This window comes from Falco cherrug, chromosome 1 (genome assembly GCF_023634085.1).
Source record: "Falco cherrug isolate bFalChe1 chromosome 1, bFalChe1.pri, whole genome shotgun sequence".
NCBI classification, from domain to species: domain Eukaryota; kingdom Metazoa; phylum Chordata; class Aves; order Falconiformes; family Falconidae; genus Falco; species Falco cherrug.
Window position 1 is genome coordinate 48,386,605 of NC_073697.1, and position 24,315 is coordinate 48,410,919.

Consider the following 24,315-nt stretch of genomic DNA (forward strand, 5'->3'; position numbering starts at 1 on the left):
AATCCCATTGACCCAAATCCCTAAATTTCCTTCGTGCAAGTGAAATCCAGCTTCAGTTCTTCATTGTGTACAGTAAGTGTCTCGTATTTAGAATGCCTTAAGAATATCTAGGATGTGTATAGCAGGAAGATAATCTGTAAATATTGTAAAAGCTTCTGCTGGAAGTTTTACATGCTCCGTATGAATTCTGTGGAGGACCAGAACTTGGAAATGAAAGAATGGTATATGGACTCCTTGGACATAATGACTATTAGTTCTAGGCAGTGCACAAAATGTAAGATTTTTGGAGGTCATAAGGAAGAGTGCACTTCTATCATAATCAGTTCATCTCTGTAAGAGTCTGGCTGCACTGTTTTGAAAGAGCTTTTCAAAGAAGCCTCACAAGAGAGAGCGGTGCACTGAGGCAATGTATTCTTTGTAGCTCATCTTGCTAATATCATTAGAAGGGTTGCTGGCATTTATAACACGCAATTTCTTTAAGAACTGTATACGTATGTGGTTTCATATATATATAGATGTATATGTATTACTTTTATTTATTACACACTATAAATAAAGTTTTGGAGGTGAAAAGCCAGTGAGGCCAGGAGTCAGCCAGATGTTCTTTGGAGCAGCTTTGATGCAACCATAAGAATGGAAAGGATAGATAAAGCTATTAGATGTTTAAGAAAGGGCTCAGAAAGAAGCAAGTTCTGTATGATAGTGTAGGTTAATATCATGCTAAGAAGCATCTTTACATTAAAGGGGGGGGGGGGCGGGATAATCTAACTGGGCTGTAGAGTCTATGTAAAAAATCCCAGGATTCTGCTAGATTAAAACTTCAGATGGAATAAGTCCTTACATCTTAATCTAAAAAAGAAGAGTTGGTGGGAAGGAAGTGGAAATATCTTTTAAAGTGAATGTTCCATTTACAGGCACTTTTTTTTGTCAATCACTTGATGGCACAATAGGAATAGCTGTACGTACAGAGTGAGACCTAAGGCATGTTACAGAAGAGTGTAAGAACTGGGCAAACATACAAAATACTTTTCCAGCCTACAAATGTGCAGCCCAGGAGCTTACCGGTGTCTTTTTGAAGTGCCAGAGACTGAGATCTTGGAATCTGAGATGGATTTCTGTATTCCCAGTTTCTCAATTGCTGTGCATTAAGCTAGATGCATTACAGCATTTTGCTTTTTTGTTTTCTTTTCCTCCTCTGAAATATTAATGATCACCACTCTAGGAAGGGTCTTGATTTACGTGTGCAGTACTAGTAAATCCATTTGCATTATCTTGAGTTTTCTGGAGTCTTTGTCCCAGTGTGAATGAGTTAACCCTTGTAAGGGCTTTTATAAAGTATCTGTCCTGACTTTCAAGGCAGGTCAGAAAAGGAGTTGATTTGATAAGAAGTGTTAAGTGACGTCAAGATCAGATGGAAAGTAAGAATCTAGAACTTGTATTTTAGCTCCTTGCCTTGGACCTGTCTTACCATCAGGTGTTCATTACTTTTATTATATGATGTGCTTTTTTTGTAGCTATTGTGAAACCTTTCTGCAAACGTTGTTAGCACTGTGCCAGTAATATATTTGATTAGGCAAACTGATCTGTGTTGTAAAATAAGAATGTTGTTGTTCATGTCTTATGAAGTATTGCATATGAATGTCTTGAAAGTAGACCTGCATGAACTCACTTTTGAATGCAACTCTACTGCTTCGGAGGCATAGGTCAATATCTGTCTAATCCTTGCTGTTGGAATTCATTTAAACAAGATTTAAGGGGGAATAAATTTTGTCCTTTTGGTCATACTTCTGAAGCAAGTAGTGATTTCCATAAAAGAAATGATAGTATAAAACGGCATTGTCCAATTTGTCTTGTAGAAGCAGCTCATTGCATGTGATTATATATTTTTAGGGTTAAGTGATATGAAATGACTGTTCCCTCTTATGTCCTACCAATTAAGATTGGTTGTTTACTGCTGTCTTTCTGGCGCAGCCTTGCAGTGTCCATTTGTTTTAATTTTAAGATGTTGACCTAAAATCTCAACTATGTAACATCTGGTGTTTACAATTAAATTCAGCTTTTGTAGAAGGTAAGCATGAGCTTGCAGAGATTCTTCTTTCCCCAGTGCATGTTAAAAAAACCCAAACAAACAGAAAAGTATCTACCTTAGTGATGAAGCCTTAAATCCTGGCTATTGTAATCCATGCCTCTGCCTGTTTCAGTCCCTTGATTTAGTGTTTTGCGTGGAGGAGGTAAGTCATAAGGAATACTTACGATTTACAATGTCCTTGAGAGAAGTTCATATAGTGATTTAAAAGGGAGCAGTCAGTGGAATCGGAATAAAGAAAACTTGTTTCTGGTACACCTACTTGCTTGCATGAGGTTTTGAGCACAAGGAGCTTCAAAGCTGTTGAAGGTTTAGCATTAGCAATACAGCCTAGTTGGACCTTCTAGTTCTGTAAGTTACACTTACATGGTTATTAGCTTATTTTGAGATTCTACTTCCTAGTCAGAGTTTCCAAGCGTGAGAAGAACAAACTCCATGATGTTTCACTGCATCATTACTTAAAACATACCTTCTACTGTGTTGTACAGCACTATAGAGTGAGTCTTTGCATTTACACTTTGTCTTTAAATTGTATCACATAGTCTCTTCACAAGCAAAATAAAAATAGGAAATGGTTGTCTCATTTTGTTTTCCCAGGATCTGACAACAGTTGAGTTTCCTTTTTGGTGCTGGCTGTACTGTAGCCATTTGCCTGTAGAGGTGTATTTTCTTAAATAACAGGTTACTGCAGCCCACCAGAAGAGAGGGGAACATGCAGGCTGGAAGGGCTGACATGACTAAATGCTTCCTCTAAACCAGGGCTTGCTGAATTTCTTTAGTATTAAATCAATTGCTTCTTATTGGGGTCAGCAATGAAGTTTATAAGTTTACTCATTGCAGTTTTTTGCTGGTAGATATTCAGAAGGACTTTCTTTATAAGCTTCATGTGGTTTGGTTGCTTTTAATATCCTGCTGCAGGAATGTTTTAGAATTGCTTATACTCAGTAATTTTTCTGTTGACTTGCATATACGCTCAATGTGAAATATTCTCTTTAACTGGAAATAGTAGTCTTGGACCTAAATTTTGTTAGTCTTGTACAAGCACAGTGTTAAATGAGCAGATGGATGTTGTATGTCTTGCAAAAATGCTTTAGTGTCAGAGATGGTAGAAAATGGTGAACAGAAGTATAGGCCTCTAAGGTGGGTTTTCACCTTTCTCCTTTTTTCCCCTTGGACTCTTAATGTTCTTTAAATTGGTTTAAGTAAAATTCTAAGAAAACAGAAGAAAATATTTCCTAAGAAGAAACTTAACTTTACATGGCAAGACACCTGCTGGTTAAATGTACATATCACATACACTTTATAAACGGTAACAGATATTTGGTTCCCTCTTGTAAATTTCTAAAAGCCTTTAGTTGTTGCTTTTACTGAAGTTCAATGGTCTTCCAGCTTAAATGCTTAAAGGTGTTTTGAAACTGAAGTGGAAAATATGTTGTAGTCCAGCAGTGCTTCCTAAATTATCAATTAGGAATACATTAGTGATAGAATTGTATGCAGTTCATCACAAACCAGCCTAGCAGTAAAATTGTTTCAACAGTAATATCTTAGAATTGAAAACTTCTGCCAAGGAAATAAATCATTTGGGGAAACTCCCCCTTGAAGTGTCTATGTGTATTTGGGGAAACTCCCTTTGCAGCTGTCAGCATTACAACTGTCTGCAGGAATAGGACTTCGGCAATCGTACTTCTGCATGGTTACGTGATTTTTTTTTTTTTTAAAATTTTTTTTTTTACTATGGTCTAGTTCAAATTGTTCTATGAGCACTGATGAAAGGTATCAGTCAATCATAACCATAGCTGCATTTACAGTCTTTTTTACAAGGACTTTGTACATAGGCAACAGCTAAAAAAAATAAAGACCCTGTCCTTCTGGTTTGAATAGTAGACAAAAATAGAAGTCTAAGCTTGGTAATGTGTCTTTGAATTTATTTTAAAGAAACATGATAAGCAGCAAAAACATTTAAAATCTTGCCTGTCGTTTTAATTGTTCCTTATATCAAGTGTTACTGGTATGGTCTGACTGGCATAGACTTGCCACCCAGTTAACTCGCTTCTATACAGTTTTGAGGGGCCTTTTGATTCAATAGAAATCTCTTAACTTGAAAAGCTACTCATAATAAAATTGCCAACATAAAATATTATGCAATGATAGCTGTACTGATCTTATTTCAATCCCTGTTTACAACAGTATGAAGTCTTAGGTTATTTTTCAAGGCTAGCTGATGTAAGAGAATCTGTTAAATGATAAAGTTCTTACATTTCAGTGTTTGCAAAAGGTTCTTCTCTTCCAGCCACACAGTCTAATTTGTTTTTTGCAAACTGTGCATACTTTGCAGATACTTTGTGCCTGTACTTTGGTCTGCAAACCTTTCAGCAATATATGACATTAACCATATCCCAAAATCAAAGTCAGTGTATCCTCTTCCAGGACTTGTGCCAAGCTGTTTGGTGAAACAACCAAGGAAAGTTACAGCTTTGTTTTAAAATTTATGCACTCTTTCTGTGAAGCATGGCTTATTTATTGCAGACCAGTGTGAGCTCCAACAATCTGTGTGTACATATTTGGAGTGTAAGAGCAGTGGGGTATAAATAGAAACGCAGAAACTTTTTGATCTGAAGTATCTCTCAATTTTAGATTTAATATATATTATCAAGGCTTCAGCTCCTAAGTAAGCTGAATGAGGGAATCATAGCTGACTTTTGGCATTGAAAGAAGTTTTTTTGGAAGTTTTGGCCTCATTTTTCCCCTTTGTTGCTGATATATTTCTTTTTCTTAATCATAATTCTACAGGTCATCCAGCAGAAGTAAATAATACTCTCAATTACTCATGTTTTCACAGGACTGCCTTATCTAGCAGAGGAAGGATTCAGGCAAGTAATTCACACTTGCTCTTTTACAGTCTGCAGGTGTGGAGTTTATAGTTGACAAATATGTTATCTCTCAGTATAGTGGATTTGTTTCCACTGTGATCTAGAAACTTGAGAGTAAACTAGTTTGGTAGAATTAATAAAATAATGAAACTCATAGTAATCTACTCCTGATTCAAGCTTATTAAAGTCAATAAAACTTAACAGAATGTGGCCTTTTTTAATGCCTTACTATACTGTAGGCTTTTGTGGAAATATATAATGTATGAACTCTTACATTATTCTGAGTGGAACTTGACTATTGAGCTGACTGCTTGCTGCAGCTGAAGGAAGGTGGTTTTTGTGCTACTTTTTTTTTCTTTGCAATTTTTCTGCCTTGCCTGTTACTGTGCTTTTCTTGCACTGCTTTTATTTATACAGTCCATTCTTGCAGTTTCCTGTAAATTGGTCAGCAAGAGGAAGCTCTTGCTGCAGAGACAGCCAAACCCTTCAGCTAGACCAGTGAATTTGTACTGGTAAGGACAGCATAGTGCTAGACCTGTATTTTACTGCTCTTGCTTTCTGTTACCTAAAGTAGGATTGCTTGTCGCTGGGAGCAAGAGCTGTTCCCTAACAATGGCAGAGATGATTGGCTGACTTCTGCAGACAGTGGCCCTGCTGGAATGAAATCCAAATGCTGGTTCCTGATGCTTTAGTTCTTCCTTTTCAGGCTATCTGAGTGAAATCTCATAATATTAAAGAAATGAAGTAACTCCTTTTGAGTGAAATTCTCCCTAGGCTAGCTTGGTGCTAGGCTGCTTCTCACCACTGATTTTTGTGGGGACTAATGAAAGTTAGAGGTCTGAAAACAAACTATATACCAGAGTTCCTTACAAGACAGAATTTTGTGTTGTGAAGGAGGATGTATTTAATGCTTTTTCACTTCCCTGACAGACATGTTAATGAAATCCATAAAGATTTTATGTCTCTTCAGACTTTTTATTTGCAATTTTGAAGCACAACCCTTCTGATTAATGTTTGGTCTAGAAAGTTATGCTGAATTTTCATTCTTCCAAAACCATGAAACATCTAAAATTTGTGGTGTTTTTTTGTTTTTGGGGTTTTGTTGTTCCTCATTGGAACATCAGCTTGTGTGTGTGCATGTGTGAAATGGCTTCTGTTCTAGCTCTGTGACCATCTTAATAGTGTTGGAAATCACCAGAAAAATCAAAAGGGGATCTTGGAATTTGAAATGAAAAATTCTGTATTTGAGTGCTTAAGTGAAGAAAGGGAGAACACAGCATCAGAAAGGTTAGAGTGGAAAAGCAGTGTTTCAGGAACATGTTGGATAAATGAGGCATAATTAAAATAAGACTGTCAGGGCCAAAGAGCATGGTACTAAGGGAGTTTGGAGGGGAAAACCAAGACTTAGGTGTGTCAGACCAGAAAAGGGAATGAGGAACTGATTATTTTTTTTCCCAGTGTTATATACTCAAACGCTGTCATTTTGATCACAGCTTTTTTACTGAAGTGGAGATAAAGGTTGCAAAGATGTTAATGTAGAGTTAGAAGAGTATGCTTAGATAGCAGAGAATTGGGGGAGGAAAGATTGCTTTAAAGGATTGTGTGTTAACACAGAGTCTAAATTGGTAACTGATACTGTAGCACATAAAGCAAGTGAATTTAACTCCTAAACTGCTGAGATGTAGCCCTCTTTACATCTTTTCTGTGTGAAAAATCTGTTAATTAAGCCACTGACACAACTGGATGTTAATTCTTATTAAAGAGCATTAGGATTTTTTTGTTGATATGCTGATCCTTTTAGCTAAAAAGCAGCATGTGATATTTGTGGTTTGCTTCCCCTTCCTATATACCCTGGCTATGGAAGGAATGCAAATGGGTGCCCTGGGGAGAAGACTGAGAATTGCTTTTCTAGCTGATATAGCCATGGCCGGTATCTTTTGTGCTTTGATCAAAAAGAAAAGGTGTTATATAGAAACATCTTCCTTATATTTTGGAGCACAGATTTGTGTCCATTTCTCCAAAAATACATGAAGTGTGCTTTACTTGGCATATTTATGTATGTAGATTTTTGTCTATCATTCTGAAACTTGGTAGTTGTTTTTCTCTTATTTGAACTTTCTAGCCTGAGGTATTGTTTGATTTGAGACAAAGTCAGTGAAACACTTGAATCCTTTTAAGAGGTCCAGATGAAAATAAGTGTAAAACAATAGCATTTCTTCATCATCTGTTGGTGATACTTGTCCTGTAGAAGTGTTGCCCTTGCATGGTAAACCTCTTGGATTTTAATTTTATTGCCTTTTGTGGTTTGTGTAGCATCAGATGTACAGGCAAGACTTTCTTTAAAGCTGTGCAATCTTTCAAAATGGCTATTTTTAATTTCTTGGATTGAAGAGGGAAGGACAAGCTCCAGCTATTGGGGAGAATACAGAGATGAAATACTTATCTTAGTTCTGTGGTGCAATATGAGTACCTGAAGCACTGGTTTTTCAGAAGCACAGGCAGCATTTCTGAACTGTGCCTCTGCTGGTAAGAGCCTGAGTACACAGTAAGAAAAAAGGACTACTTTCTTACTCTTCCATGGGAAAATAGTTGATTGGAAGGTGAGTAGGAAGCAAGTGAGCACTAGAAAATTCTCTCTGCTTTCTGGCTTGATGTCTGACAGAGGCTTGAAGTATGCAGGGTTGGATTTATAACCTCCCTGGGAAGTTGGGAAATCTGACAAAGATAGTGCTGCCCACTAACACTGGGGGAAACAGGAAGTAACAAAGGAAACAAGTCATTGCCTAGGCGTCACTTTTGGCCGCAGCGCAGATGCACAAGCACTTGGGGCAGGGTTTCTTTTCCTTTTGTGTGTTGAACATACAGCAGCTATTGCAGTCACTTTTGACCTTATAATACACAAAACGGGGAGAAGTGCAGAGATGTTCCTGCCGTGCCTGAGAGGGGCCATAAGTTATTAATGGCTTTGTCATCACAAAGGAAACAATCGTTTGGCGAAACTGTCAGCAGAAAAACTATGTGTCGATCAGGCAAGGTCACCAGGTTAGTGTATATTTGTGGCTTGTATTTCTGTCATCTTTTCTCTTTTAGGTCAAGAGCAGACTAAACCTAAGAGTAGATATGGTATCTGAGGTAAAATACTTTTGACTTGTGCAGAAAATTCAAGGGTAAATTGAAGGGGGAAGAGATGAAGCAAGTGTTGGTTGAAAACATTTGCCAGAAAGGAAAAGCAAGTTGAAGCAAGTTAAACTGAGTAAACTTGCTTAGAACAGTGTATCTCAGTCAGTCTTAGTTCTCTGTTCCCTTTGTTCTGCTGACTTCACAATGTTTGTACTGTGCTGTTAATCCTTCTGAGAGACTGTTACAAAAGCGGCTGTTAAAAGTATTAAGAAATGGAATGTGTAGCCAAAAATGTAGGGGAGAGATGGAGGAGTGTTTCAGAAATACTGGAGAATGGTTAATAAATGGAAAGAGAGACCTGAAAATTTTGCAGAAAGCTGTTTTAAGAACAGATGGTAAATGTTTAGATGGTTGAAGCAGAGAACTGTTTTTTGTTTGGAATTGTTAAGAGCACATTGGGGAAGCTTTTATTTTAGTTTTGCTGTATGTAATGCTGCCTTATTTTTGGTTAAGACTTTTGTAGAGACTGAACCTTCAGTCTCCCTCTGCGTTGTGAGAGGAATGCATTCATTTCTGTAATTTGTTATATCTGTATTGTTGAATTTAAGTTATATATTCAGAAGGAAACTAGCATTTTGCTTTGCTAGGTTTTACTTTCAAATTAGAATTTAAAGACTAGAGGTTATGAGACATCATGGACTTTAGAAAGTTCTCAGACATAATTGGCATAGAGATGCTTGTTACAAATTCAGATCAGGTTTCATTTTTGTACTGCAGCTTTGGAGGCTGTTTTTTTTAATTTGATTTCAGTATGACCAAACTGGGCTCCAGGACAGACCGTAAATATTATTATAACAAGTGAGAACTTTTAATACAACTGTCAGCAGCTGTAGTTTCAGAGATGAGGGTTATGTGGTTTTATGCTTATGTACCACAAGTTGTGGAGGTAATCACATCTGCGATATGCTCCTGCTGAAGTTAAGCAAGAACTGAGGTCTCACAGCTCTTCCAGGATGCTATCCTTAGTTGAATCACCTTGTTGTTGCTTTAATTGGGCTGAATGCAAATAGTTCTTAAGGCCAAAAGTGGTAAGTGTTCTTCTATAATGTAATCCAATTTTTTAATGTGGCAGAATTTTATTTTCACTCATGGAGAGACTTCTAGCCTGTAAAGTTACACCCTAGCCTCCAGTGTAGCTATTGTATGTACACTGACTGAGGGGATAGGTTAAAATTACTTCACAGAGGTATTAATTTGCATACTACACAATAATAGAAGTCTACACTCCATTTATATTTTGAGCTTGGTAACAGTATTGTCATGATTCAGAGAAAGTTCTGCATCAGACTGGTATCATCTAGGTTATACTATGAATGTCTAATTTCATATTTTTTTCATGCTGCTTGACTTTCATGGTCCTTTACAATAAAAAAAACCAGCTCATTGTAATAGTGTTTGAGAAAAGTATACTTATGTGGTAGACTTGGACTGACTTTATTGATACATTAACAATACGCCGCAAATTGTTGTGGGTTTTTTTTTTTTGTCTGGCAGACCAGTTTGTACATATGAAGTAATTACAACAGTAATTGTATAAGCTCTGTATCGTGCTCAAGAGTGCTAACTGCACCATTCTATCTTTCCATAAGCATGTCTGAATGATGAAGCAAATCCTATAAACTGCTGTTCCACCATTTCTTCTGCTACACTCTGAGGCCTATTACCTCCCTCGCAGGCATAGAAATGTCACATGGATCACCTGAGAAACAAAGTGATGCAAAGCCTCTCACTGCCTGCTGCCAGCCTCTTATGGTTCAGAGGGTTCAGTTCAGTGTTCTTTCAGTGGGAGAGAAGGTTGATTCAACAGGCACAGGTTTTGGGGCTTGATGGAAAACTTAACTTAAAAATATTCATGTAGTTCCTCAGTGAGGGAAAAGAAGAATTAAGTGTGTAGCTGTTACTAGAAGCTTGCACAAAACAGTGCATGGGTGATGTTACAGAAGACCAGCATCAGAAAAAGAGTATGGCTTGGCGCTGACTGCACTTCGTGGGCTCTGTGGAAGAGACTTTTCTTATGTACCTGGGGTGAAAATGTGTAGTGGGGTCTTTGGCTTTAGTGCAAGAATGTGATTGTGTAAGAAACAACTTGGGCATATCTTTCTGTTCTTAATGATCACAATAGCAAGCAGTGAAATGTTAGTTCTGTGTATACCTGATAATGCAACATTGATCAATGTATTAAAAAAAGAAGAGGAATATCAAGAGTCCAAGGAAGCATCTCAGTGAGCTAAAGGCAGCCATGTTGTAGATGCTAAGACCTGAAAAATCTTTAAGAGCACTCACCTTTCCTTCCATCTCTATGATAAAGATTCTGTGGTTACGTTGCTTTGCCAGCTTTCTCCTAACAGCTTGATGCAAAACAGCATCTACTGTCCTTTCAGAGTTGGTTTGTACGGTCAAGAAAAGAATTAAAATCTGTTTGGGACTAGATTCAAAGTAGTTAAAATGTATTTTAGAAGCATAACTGAAACATTTCAATTTAGAATACCAAAGTCCTCCCTATGTGTCTGCAAATGAAAGTGCTTGAGGAGCCTACAGATGTGATGGGCAGTGCTGTAAGCCACAGTGAGACCCAGAAATCAGGCACAGCAGCCTCTAAATCTGTTGAAAAACCCAGTATGTTAGGTGGGCTCTTTAGCTGATATAAAGTGTACTTGGTTGCATGGAGTTCGGCCCCATCTTCTTGTATCCACTTAGCTGGGATGGGGAAGTTGAGAGGTTTGGTCTCTGTTCTCTGGGCTGTTTTATAGTCAGTAGTCAAAATTAAGAAATGATTGTGAATAGAGGAAGCAGACCCTGATACTCTGCTGTCCTTTCACCTCAGTTAAATCCTGTAGTTAGTCATCACACTGTAGAACTGGATTTATTCCCCTCTCACACACCCCCGCCCCCACACACACACACTTGCTCCTCTGCTTCCATGATTATTCCCCCACCCTTCTGCCTGATATTCTGGCTCTTCAGGTGGAGGAAAAAATGCCCCATCCAGGCATGCTTTAGTGAGTAGTCTAACTAGTATGCTCCTGTACAGAAGAACAACTTGACCTAGTCAAACATTTGTTTTCTGTATTTACCTAGGGTGGGATACCCTTGTCTCCAGCATTTGTCATTGGCTTCCTAGAAATCTCAGCTTACTGGTTGTTTTGGGTAACCTCTCTGAGATGTTTAACTCTGCCTCTTCTGATATGTTTTCAATCTAAGTACATAAAACTGAAACAGTTTCACTTCAAAGGCTAGGTGCTGTTTTGTTTTTTTGTAGTAAAAGCACACAGGATTTGAAGACTCATGATGAACTTCAAAGTGCTGGATGGCATTGACATTAATGTTAGAGTTAGTTCAAGAAAACTGACACCAGAGTATATTTATCTGAATAAAAAAAATTCAATTTTTACTTAATCTTTTTTTTAATATAACTAGAAAAAGACTGAAATAACTTAAGCATAAATTAATTTCTAATATTAGAATGTTGATGTGCTTGTTCTTAAAAGAAAAATTTAGCTCAGAATTTGCTTTTGTGTTCCTCATTTCAAGGAAATCACTCCTAGCAGTATTGCAGTGTGGTTTGGCATCAACAGCCAGCTAGTTAATGCTTTCCATTTCCCTCACTGACTTTTCTGTAAGACATGGAGAAAAAACTTGAAGGATTTGGGGGGTGTGGGGGTGGGTATGTGCAGCAGGGGGGTAACTTTCTTGCTTTTTTTTTTTTAATTCTTAAAAGCTTGAAATACCTGCCTAGCCCCTTCTTGGACCTGTTAACATGTTGTTGCTAGAAATTTCCTTGTGGGGGAGGAGGAAGAAGGAATAACTCAGCTTGGAAAGATCTCAATCATATAATAAGAACAGGGAGGACATAGCAGAAGGAAGGATATAGCCGAATACAATAAAAGTAACTTAGCTTTTGGTGAGCAGGAGGGTCCTGGAGGAAAATTGGAAACCATGGTGCTTTGCAGTGTCTGCTATGAGAACCTTTCTAGAGTCTTGGACCCTATCTTCTCTGCTTGTGCCTGTTTTACAACACTGGGGACTAAAACTTGATTTTTGTGAGCAAGTTCTAGTTTGGTAAGTTATGCATAGAGAATTCAATTGAGTTTACATTCTCCTGGTAGAAATAGCTAGCAATTTCAACTCCTCCCCACATCTGCATCATTAGCAAAGGGTAAGCAGGTAGATCTATAACCTAAGGTGATCCATTGAAAGATCAATTGACCTGCATTTCTGTTTTTTCTAACACATATACGACAGATCTGTACTCTGCTGTTGCAATTAATCCCTCAACAAAACTGTATTACTTGCTTATTCTTTTCAGTATGGGTACTTCAAGTTGCTGTCTTAGGCTGGAGAGACTAGTGCTCGGGTAGTTGTGTTGTGCTTTAGGCTCTTGGATTCCTGTACTGAGCTACACTATTGACTTCCGTTACTATCCCTTTTGGGGAAAGAAGTAAACAGGATCCATTACATTTCAGTCATCCATTAAAAGCTTTTCAATTCTAAATCATCATTCATTTATCAGAAACTAATTAACTGAACTTCATTAGCTTGCCTTTTACTAGAAAAGGTCTCTAGCCCTACACCTGAGGACAACAGACCTTTTATGTCTAGGTCAAACTTCCCATTCAGTTCATGCGTGATTTCTTTTCTATGTTACAGAGTAGGATTTTTTTAGCCTAGTTTTGTTGCCAGTTGAAGAAAGAAAGGGCTCATAGCGATACATCAGGTGGAAATATACTACTAAAGAAACTAATTTTTTTGGTAACCTGTTTAAGATGACTGCAGAAAGAGTGGTAACTGCAAAGGTACTTGGTGGAGCATGGCATTAATAATAGATATATAAATCAAATGGATGCCTGTAGCAATCTGAGATGAACTTCACTTGCACAGGATGCGGTCATGTTGACATCCAGTATGAAATTATATGCTAACACTTTCATTCAGAATAAACCATGGAAATACAAGGAGTAAAATAGTATTGGATACTGCAGTTACTAAAATATGACTGCTGATTCCCTCCTTGTGCAGAAAATTACATTGTATACATGTGTGGTGTAGAACTTTGGGGAAGAAACTGATACTTTTTTTCTAGTCACCTGCCTGATGAAGTCTCACAATGTTATCTGGAGCACTTGTAAAACATAAATACTTAAATAACATTTGCTAAGCACTATTCCATTGTTTCAACAACTGTCAATCACTTTTGAGAGCTGTATAAAAATAAATTGGGACTTTTTGCACCAGGGTTTTTTAAACACTACAAACTTCCTGGAATCTATGAACACCCGTCTGTGCTACATATTTGACTGCTGAAGCATGTTAGTTGTTTGGAAAACTTGTTTAAGGGAACAAGCTTTGTTTCTTGGTACTCATTTCTTAAAGTAAAATCTAAATTTTAAACTGTTTTTAATCATCCTAAATTGCAGAATGATGGCCTCACAGCAGCAGGTCTGGCCAGTCCCAATGAAGGCAATTGGAGCACAAAACCTTTTGACGATGCCTGGAGGAGTGACCAAATCAGGGTATCTTCATAAAAAAGGAGGCACCCAGCTGCAGATCTTGAAGTGTAAGTTGAATAAGGTATTAAGTAAATTTTTAAATGCTCGCCTTTTGGGACATTTAACACATTTCATGTTAGCAGACACTTTGATGAAGCTGTTCTTCCAGTTACTTTGTCTATAGTGGATTACAATAGTAATATATAGATATATGTCAAACTGGAATGTATGTATGAATGATATATATGAACCCATATTGAAAGAATTTCCTTTAATTGCTTAGGAACTGTAAGTCTTAGATGATAAATGCTGTGGCTGATTTTCTTTTACTTGGTTAGATCTGTCAAGTCGTTCACAAGTAAGCTTTTAAAGACAAACAGATTCCCGGGATGTGCATCAGTTTCAGATATTCTTTTCTAAAATAAATTCGTACTCAGCTTTTTTTTCCAGTTTTTATTCTGTACTGGAAAAATATCCCCATCTCATGCTGCTGTTGTGAAATGGAAATTTTCTCACTGCCAACATTAGGCTGTACTTAAAACCAGTAAGTGCTTCTGGAATCAGAATCTTTTTACATGGATAAAACTTAAGACTTTGGGTTTATTTATATGCTACTTGTTTGCTATCCCTGTTTATAACTAAACTATACTTAAATAGTTAAGGACAACAATTACTGTCTTTGATACAGGAAGGAGTGTTAGTCACTTTAAAAAACCAAAATAAAACATTATTTTATTGGCAGTTTTATGTACTTGAGGTGAAAGAAGAGTGTGAGATACTGTCATGGTGGTTTTGGGATGGACATAAATATGTATTTGTAGCCTCTGGCTACCTTCCTCCCATTTTGTTTTAGGTTGCGATCTTACATTAGCCTATTCCTGTAATCAAGGAGCACAGGTGGAGGTCAGATCTGCATTCTCTTAAGCTTCTTTTGAAGTTATCAGATCAGATGCCTCTCAAATGAGGAAAGTAAATACTACCCTTAGTTCTGAAGCTCTGTGAATGGACAGCTTTACCATGTGACTGATCATCACAAGCTGTCACTTTGACTGGTTTGTGTTCTTTTATAATGATTATTAAGATTACTGAAATCTTAAACAATAATTCTACCCAAGTTAAGAGATTCTAGTTAATGTACTGACTTTGGCTTTACATATTGCTCGTGTTTTTTCTTTTCAGGGCCATTGAGATTTGTGATTATCCATGAGGGCTGTATTTACTATTTTAAGAGCAGCACATCTGCATCCCCACAGGGTGCATTTTCTTTGAATGGTTACAACAGGTGAGTACCAAAGAAATTATTTAATACCCAAGCTCCTTTTACTTAATGCAGAGGACTACGGTTTTCATTTCCAGTGAAGTTAAACACAGCTACGTCTGTTGTTTGGGTTAGGCACTGATCTCAAGATTCCAAGAGATGTATTCCTTTCAAATTGTATATATGATGTTTCCTGTGCTTTGTAAGTGTATAGCCTTCATCTTTTGTAATTTAACTGGTACAGCTGTTAAAATTGCCATGGGCTTACTCTTGTTAGTGACTTAATGCAGACTTTGCACATCCAGGTAGATGAGGATTCTTTCAGACTTAACAATCTTTGTTCTATAGTGATTTCAGTTATTGCCACAAAAATAGAAAGGAATCAGAAAAGAATATTTATGGACTTACTGATTCAGTAATGCTAGTGTCAAAACTGAATCAACTATGGAAGTGATAAATGAGAAGATGCATGTGCAAAATGTCTGACTCGTTTTGCTAGATGTTATAAACCATAATATTTGCTTTTTAGGTTGAAGACAAAAATAATTGCTTTCAAGTTAACCAGTGCTATCAGAATGGGTACTTCCTACATTAACATCCTTATTAGCCTTACATAGGGAAGTAACTTACAGTTCTATTTGTGGCTTTGTTTGGACTGGGCAGATGCAGAAAATTACAACCTCCTGTTTGAAAGTAGGATTGGGGTTATAAAAAAGATGCAATTTCTAATTCTGAAAGAATTCTGCAGTTGACATTGTTCTTAATGGCAGCTTCAAGGTGTTTATTAGATATATTTTCTTCAAAACAATGTTACCTTGATTAGGTAACTAACCAAAAGTCAAATGTTTCTAAGAATCTATTTTTTTTTCCCCCTCTACATTTACAAGCTACCTTCCCTACATATTAAAGACTTATGGAAATGCTGTATTTTGAGGAAATTTTAAAAATTTAGGAACAAGAAAGAAAGGCCCATAATGATTGTAAAAACTTTTATCAGAGATCTCTAAGGCTTATGCTTGAATACATCTTATAAATGTTAATTTTAGATTGCACACAGTCTTAGGACTTTAGTCTCCTCATTTGCTCCAAAGCTTTACAGCAATTATTTGCAGCCAGATTTTTGTGTGTGGAAGGAATTTCCTCACTGGAGACTCCTCTGGGGAAAAAACAGAAAGAAGCAAAACATCTAATACAGGTTTTGGAAGAGGCTGAGTTATGCTTGTTTTAATGTAATAAAAAAGTGCAAGAAAGTGTTTATAAGGGAAAAATAGAAAAGTTAAGTTGATATTACTTCACCTTTATTTTCATGGAAAACCTGTTTTGCTTTTTGCTCTGTGCCTTTCTGAAATAAGGATCACAAGGCTCCCCGAGTTCTTCTTACTATGTTGTGAAGCTTGTGAATTAATGCAACTCATTGAAACTATTGAACAGGTCAAAACATCCATTTATAAGTCTGGCTGGTGGTTTAAGTAGTTCTCTTTCTCCTGTTAGCACTCCTGCATTGTCCTTTCTACAACTTTAATGGAGAAGTACTACAAACACACATATGGGGATTTTTGTGGTGCTTTCTTGGGCTTGGGGGTTATTTTTCATAAGGCACTTATGAGGTAAGTAAAACTGCTTCCTATCAGAGCTTCACGAATTGCTCAGCAGCCTTGATTTCATAGCTAAAGGTTTTTTTGCATTGGTGCTTCTGTTTTTCAGGGTTATGCGAGCTGCTGAGGAGACAACATCGAGCAATGTGTTTCCCTTCAAGTTAGTTCACATTAGCAAGAAGCATAGGACCTGGTTTTTTTCAGCTTCTTCTGAAGATGAGAGAAAGGTCACTTTCTTCTTCTTTTGCAATATACTTTTCCTTGAAGCAGAAAGAGAATCTTGGACTTCCCTAAAATCTAAATGAATTGGATATTCAGATGTCACTGAAATTTGTATACCTAGTTCTTTGGACTCCTCTGAAAATCATGTCTGAAGTTTTAACTATTAAGTTAGTGTTAGTTCAAGTTGTAATTTAGGAAACGGCTATAAGCGACATACTAGATGGCATGGTTTTCCCCATATTCCTCGGGGGTTTTTAGCTAAGGAACAAAATACTTGTATGTTAAACCTTTGAATGATGGAAGGATGAAAAACTGTTCAGTGAAATCTCTCACCTATGAACATACCATGAACAAGTACCTGGCTTTAGAAATAACAGCTTGATACACGCAAACTCAAAGCTTAGTATTATAATACCTTCTTATAGCATTTTAGATGGCCAAAACATTTGACTGATAAGTCCTCCCAGTATAGTGTTACAGTTAAATACTATTTCAGTGCAAGTTCCTTGCACAGGTACTCTGTACTTACAGAGGGCAGATGCTGTGCATCTTTGTTTAACTGTTTAAAGATGGATGTGTTGAATGTTGTGTTTTTATTCTTATTTAGAATTGGATGCTGTCCTTGCGGAGGGAAATTGATCACTACCATGAGAAGAAAGAAACAGTAACAGAATTCAGGTATAAACCCTTAATCTTTATTTGCTTTATATCCCTTTTGCACTATCTCTTGACAGTGGTGTTATAGACTTTTTGCACCTACAGTTGAATTACTGTTAAATAAAAACAGGTGCAGTAAGGCCCGAGAATGAAAGGCCTTCCTGATACATAGTTTAAAGAATACCAAGACAAAAAATAAGTTTTTTACTAAAAAAACCTTAAAATGTCAGCTTTGTGTGAAATAAATAAAAGCTTTTAAAAGACAGCAGCAACATATCTGGCTGTTAGCTGGGAAATGGGAATAGATTGCTTCTGGTTTTCCAGTATTCCTTTACAGTGCTGCAGTCCTTCTAACAGACATGTTTACTGTTCCAAGACCCACACCACAGTAATGCAGAAGGTACTCTGTCTTTTCTTTTCCAGTGACTCTGGCTCTGATGCAGACAGTTTCTATGGCTCGGTAGAACGTCCCATTGATATTAAGTATTCTCATCATTCAGCAGATAATGAAGGTGACAAATTTAGACACTGATAAATAAGTTTTATTTATTTGCTTCTTTAGCTTGTCTGGCTTCTGCAGGAATTATTCCCACAGCTTAAGCAAACTGATGCAATTTACAACTGTAAGTTCTTTTTTTTTGCAAGGTGTGTAGTTACAATTTTAAATCAGAAGCAGATAATCTGTGCTATAAGCCATTAGTAAAAATAAATGTTAACTAAAGAAATTTAGATCTTTCAAGGAGGTGCCTGACACACTAATAATACTACTTAAATTTTTTTATTAAGACTGCATGTTGGATAGTTTTTAGATCTAGCAAAAAGATAAAACTTTTGAGTATGTCCATAGGACATAGTGTAGAGAACATTTTCTTTATTATCATAATTTAGTATTTCTGATGGTAATTGAATGTAATTATAATAATAGGATATTATTCACTTATAAGTAAGTTCTGAAAACATGTGGAGACAACACAGTAAAACATTGTGGAGCCAATTACCTCCTATCTAGACTGAAATTAATTCACCTGTACTGCAAAACAAGCAGTCACCCATACTGGGATATTGTTGCATTTGTGTTGTAGTCTGTTTAGTATGAAACAGAATTGATCATCCTTGCAGTTCAGGAAGATCTTACGTTAGATATAGGGATGGGCCTATGTGAAATGCATAGGATAACATGCTTCAATTACTTCCAAGCTTTTTAAAGTCAGACTCTGAAAATCTCATTCTTAGCATAGCTTTTTTTATTCAAAGTTTGATACCTGTTCATTGCAGTAGTTGCTTCACAATAGTTTGGGCTGAGTTTATTTTTTAAATAGAAGTGAGGATGTTACAGAAAGCAGAAAGAGAGGCATTCACAGGATATTTCAGCAATGCCTTCCTAGTCAAGAACTGTGTTAATAAACCCAACTTGAGAAGCTTCCCTCAAGTCTCAACATAGTTCCTTTACTAGGCCTTTTCCCATCTGCCCTTTGAGATTTCTAACGGCAGGGTTGATTGGAGCAAATACTCTCATTTCCTGAAAGGAAATTCCTGACTACTTTTCCTGATGAGGATAAAAAGGCACAAGTGAGTCTTTTTAGGAAATCTGGGTCAGTTCCTGCAAAGCAGAGGAAAACAGACTCATTAGCATTTCTTGTAGGATTGTAGTTTAGTACTTCTGTGTTTATGGGAGAGAAGGGTTGTATGCAATACAAATTATGTTGAGGCTTAGCAGGAGTTTAAATTAGGAAAACAGAAGAGCTAACCGATTTTTATCAGATAGTCTTACCTCTTTTTGTGCATTTCTCTGGAGAAATACTGCATATTGTCCTTGAGGCTCCTATCATAGTCAATGATGATAAATTACTGCCTAGAAGTAGCATGTTTTTCATGTCTTGATTATTATGACTTAAAGGCAACACTGAAACAATTTAAGATACTTGTGGTACTTTGTTTGTTTGTTTTTTGTTTTTTGGGGGTTTTTTGTTGCCAGAGCAAGGCAAAAGAATGAATTGGTTTGTAGATCATTAGGCTTGCTTAGCCTTCTTTATTGTGAAATCATAAATGTAGCTGTGTTAGGGTTGGGTTTTGGGCAGTGGTTTTTTTTGGTTTTTCCAACTGATTTTTCCAGTGCATCCATGTAGTTGTGTCTCTGCAACTGATTGGAATTTTTCTGAGGAAGGCTACTAGAAAGTGTCACCAGAAAGTAATTTTTAACTTGAAGGATGGAAAAAATCTAATGTGCAGTGTAATTCATTTACCATTGCTGTAAGTGATGACTTTCTTGATTGACATAAAATTTAGGGAAATAACTTATCTAAATAGCAGAGGTGTGACCAAAATTTTTAATTTTCTACCTCTTTTAAAAAAAATCTAACTAAAAAATACTTGTTTATTAAAAAGCAGTAAGTACTCGGTACTCTTTTGTGATTCCAGGAGTACTTACCAATGTCTGACACATTGGTTTATTTTTTTTATGTGCAGATTACGACCAGGAGGAAGAAGATGAGTCTTACTTGCAGCCAGATACTTCTGACATAATGAGAGATGGTATGTGATTTCTTTCGTTCCCTTCACAGAAGGCCCCACGAAAGGCCCCCAGTAATACTCATACTAGTGTAAAATGCCAGATTATTATTTTGGCTTGGTCATATCTAAAGCATTGCAGGAGGTAAACTATGTGAAGCAATGTACAAATACCTTATCCTGAGAGGTATTTAGGGTCAAAAGTTCCTAGTAACAGCAGTAATAATTTTCAGAAGTGTTACATGCCTTTAAGAGCATTATTTCCTGCAGGGCTCCTTCCCTGGAAGGACCTGTATCTGGTCATCAGTCTGGAGGAGGGGTAATGCTTTTAATGTAGTCTCTTTTTCTTTATTTTTAGCAAAGGGAAAACTCTTTGCGAAGTCATCATAAGCCGTGCCTAAATAAAAGTGGCAGGATTTTCCTACACACAACATCCAGAATTTTGCTGAAAGTTAAACAACTATCTAACATTTTGGGTACTAGCAGACCAGATGCCAATGAAATATCTGAAATCACATAGAAGGTTAATTTGGAAAGTCTCATTTCTTGACATACTGTGTTTCCAATCTGTGTTTTTTGGGTGTTTTCTTTCTGCAGATATGGTCCTGCCCCCAGCCTACCCACCTCCACCAGTTCCTCATGTCAGAAAAGCTGCCTACTCAGAATCAAGGGCAAATTCCTTTGGTGGCAAATCTACTGTGCCAGTACCACCACCGCCTCCTAAAAGAAGCTTACCTGATATCAAACTAGAGGATCTCTTAAATGTGAGAGAACCCCAGTTACAGTGCCGAGCTGAACCTAATTTAAAGATTCAGTCTTCAAGCCGGAGACTAAGTGAACAGCTGCCCCCTGTACCCCCTCTACCTCTTTTCAAAAAGCCTCTGTGTGTCAAAGAGTCATGCTCATTGCCTCCAGAGCCTCTGCCTCTAGCTCAAGTTCTTGCTACTCCAGAAGGATGTGAGAAGCTAAAAACCTTAAACCTTTCACCACGAACTCCTCTTCCACTACCAAGCAGTAAACCCAAGCTGTCACAGTTTACTGAAAAAACAGTAGAGCCCAGAGTGCCAGGAGAACACGGTAAACCTGGACTGTTTGTGCCACCAGTGCTCCCAAAGCCACCTGTGCCAAGCCACCAGCCCCCTGTAATCAAGCCTAGACCAGAGAAGTTTTCATGTCCCCAGTTACAGTAAGTATGAAAATACAATGTGCTATTAAATTTTTCCATTGTGTATTAATTAATTAGTTGACGGACATATTTCTCAGATTCACATCAACATCTGTTTCTCTTCCCTGCACCATCCCTCTCTCCCTGACAGTGTTGTGCTTTTCAGCCTCTGTATTTGTCAATTTGAAAATTTTGCATGAACTTAGGTTTTAAAATAGTATAGAAAGAAATAGTAGATAAACCAAACTTTAAAAAATTACACCAAAACCTGTAGTTCATTAGTTTTCAGGTGTGTCTTAAAGACTTCGTAGCCTTTGCTGAGAGTGAACAAGAAACTTTTATGTCCGAACCTCAGTGGACTGTGAAAAAGATTTTAGGCTTCTGTGGAGATGGGGTATGTGTTTCATTTTATATTAAGATCAGCTTTAGTAAGGCATGTGTAACTAGTTATGGCGATGAATCAGATAAAAATATTGCGGTCCATTGGATGATTTATCAGCTCTGAAGAACAAGTAGTAAACCCTTTAAAAACAGTACAAGGAAGACACTGATATACAGGACTGAGTCCAGTGGAAGGCCACTGAGATGTTTGGGCTGCAGCACATGATATGCCAGAAGAGGCCGAGAGAACTGGATTCATTCAACCTTTAGGAAGGCTAATGGGAAATTGCTGCTGTCTACAACTGCTTAATGGGTGGGTCTGGAGAAGAAGCAAGACCTCAGAGGTCTGCAGTGGTAGGATTAGAGGCAACAAGCAGAAGTTGGAAGCTGGGAAATTACAGCTAGACATTAGGAAAAACTTCACCAGAACAAGTTGCTGTGGCGTGCCTGTGGAATAAATCTCCATCCTTGGAGATACTTGAACTTGACTGGACATGTTGTCCTGAGCTACCTGATCTCATTGGTCTTGTTTTGTGCAGGACCTTGGCCTAAATGATCTCTAGAGGTCCCTGCCAACCTAAATTAATCTGATTACCTAAATTAATCTGTGCGTACTGTATTCGGCTCTGGGGCCCCCAAAATAAGAAGAACATGGACCTGTTGGAGTGAGTCCAGAGAAGGGTCACCAAGATGATCAGAGGGCTGGAGCACCTCTCCTATGAAGACAGGCTGAGAGAGTTGGGGTGGTTCAGCCTGGAGGAGGTGCTGGGGAGACCTTATTGTGGTCTTCCAGTACCTAAAGGTGGCCTACAAGAAAGCTGGAGAGAGACTGTTTGCAAGGGCATGTAGTGATAGGACAAAGGGGAATGGCTTTAAACTGAAAGAGGGTGGATTTAGATTAGATATAAGGAAGAAATTCTTTACCATGAGGCTGGTGAGGCACTGGCACAGGTTGCCCAGAGCAGCTGCGGATGGCCTATCCCTGGCAGTGTTCAAGGCCAGGCTGGATGGGGCTTGGAGCAACCTGGTCTAGTGGAAGGTGTCCCTGCCCGTGGCAGAGCGGGTGAAACTAGGTGATATTGAAGGTGCCTTCCAACCCAAACCATTCCATGATTTGGGGGCTAAACTGGAACTTGTTCTTCAGTTATCATTTTATTATCCCTTCAGTGTTTAGTGTATATTTGTTCTGTTTTCCTGAGGATATGTTCTTAGTTTTTGTTCTATTTCTGCCAGGAGATCACCACCAGACGGACAGAGTTTTAGAAGTTTCTCATTTGAAAAACCAGCACTACCCTCCAAGCCAAACCAACATGATGAGGATTCTGATGATGACTATGAAAAAGTAAGATCAAGTAGATTATCCATTCTCGAAGAGGGTGGGTTTTTTTCCTCACTTATGTATACTTTTGGGAATGTTTTAAATGCATTATTTCAGGAAAAAAAAAACTTTCTAAAAACGCAGTACTATGATTTCTGTTTTAAAATAAAAAAATATTGAGCTTTAAGGAATGCCTTGATGAACTCTAGATTTTAATATTGAATGTAAAGATTAAATAACCATTAACAATTTCAGATACTGATGGCTGTAGCTTATTTGCATAAAAGTTGCTAGCATTTTGAGTTGTCACTGACTTACATAGTGTTTTATTTTCTCCATACTTTTTACAGGTTGGGCTGCCTACTTCCATATTTCTTAATACCTCTGAATCCTTTGAAGTTGAAAGGTAGAATGTGACTTTAAAACAGTTCTTAGAAGTCCTACAAAATTCTGCACTGAACAGTAGTCCAAAGATCATTTTGATGGGTACAATTTGTGTTTAAAAACACAATAAAAGTATTTAAAATTCCTTTAGTATGGAAATCACTTTTTAGAGAAGTTAGTTCAGTGCTCATCTACCAATTGAAAATGCATAGTACTTGCAAAGTGATTTTGCTCCATCTGGAGAAGGTCGTTCTTCCAGGATGCTAGATGGGACAGAAAGCCGGATCTTCTGTGCTGCTTTAGGCTGGTTCGGATGCTAAACAGTGAAATTATTTCAGCTATGATGTACTATGAATTATTACAACCAAAATAGAGATTTGTAATAAGAATTTTAAGAATCTAGGCATTTTACTTATCTGAGTCATAAAATGCTGATATATGTAATTGCTGTATTATTTTTAGGACGTTTAAAGCTAGTAGCCCACAGGGACAGCCGCAGAATGGATTGTACTGTATTAGGAACTCATCTACTAAGCCTGGAAAGGTAACTTGCAATTGTGGATTCTACCTCACAGAAACCTTTTTGATGTGGAGATACTGTATGTTATATATGATAAAGTACTTAAAAAATTTAGATGTACTCAAAGCAAGAAAATCTGAGACAATCACTATCATAATGTCAGTGACTTACTATTTTTTTAGGCTGGATTGTAACTAATTCTTTAATAATACATTGACTTAGAAGAGCTTACTAGCATAGACTGAATATGTTGCATTTTTCTTCTTCAAGGTATTGGTTGTATGGGATAAATCTGCAGAAAAAGTGAGAAACTACAGAATATTTGAAAAGGTTAGTAGCTACGCTATGTATGCATTTCATATATACATATGTGCATAAAGGGTACATGTGTATAGGTATACATTGGAACAAGCAAGTTGAAGTCTAAACTTGTTCCCATTCCCAAAAGTAAAAAATACGCTGATTTACAAATATCTGGTCTAGGATGAGAGTTTGAGTACTCGGATCTGGGCTTTCTAGTTGCTGTATCATGCAAAAGACAAACTAGCTGTAAATGTTCACAGCTCAATTTCAGCTCCAGTCAAATCCTAAAGAAAGGAATTATTCATATTCCTGAGTTTAATTTGGTCTTATTTGTGTGACTAGATTGCAAAGCAGTAGCTTGTTTGAAAGAACTTCTTAGTTA

General features: G+C 37.3%; 1 protein-coding gene across 5 annotated transcripts in view; it reads left to right on the top strand.

Annotated features, from left to right (window-relative positions):
• SH3BP2 (SH3 domain binding protein 2) overlaps positions 1–24,315 on the top strand; it is a 92,866-nt gene that overhangs the window by 66,521 nt on the left and 2,030 nt on the right. For 3 of the 5 annotated variants that reach the window (XM_027815511.2, XM_055714126.1, XM_055714753.1), the window contains 11 exons: positions 13,551–13,690; positions 14,802–14,904; positions 16,585–16,702; positions 17,305–17,375; positions 17,778–17,866; positions 19,821–19,886; positions 20,460–21,048; positions 22,642–22,750; positions 23,077–23,132; positions 23,573–23,654; positions 23,901–23,960. In XM_027815511.2, coding sequence (XP_027671312.2) covers positions 13,551–13,690; positions 14,802–14,904; positions 16,585–16,702; positions 17,305–17,375; positions 17,778–17,866; positions 19,821–19,886; positions 20,460–21,048; positions 22,642–22,750; positions 23,077–23,132; positions 23,573–23,654; positions 23,901–23,960 — 1,483 coding nt within the window. Of the gene's footprint in view, positions 1–7,517; positions 7,999–13,550; positions 13,691–14,801; positions 14,905–16,584; positions 16,703–17,304; positions 17,376–17,777; positions 17,867–19,820; positions 19,887–20,459; positions 21,049–22,641; positions 22,751–23,076; positions 23,133–23,572; positions 23,655–23,900; positions 23,961–24,315 lie in introns of those variants that run through there. The other 2 variants (XM_055712742.1, XM_014286024.3) reach the window with 2 other exon arrangements.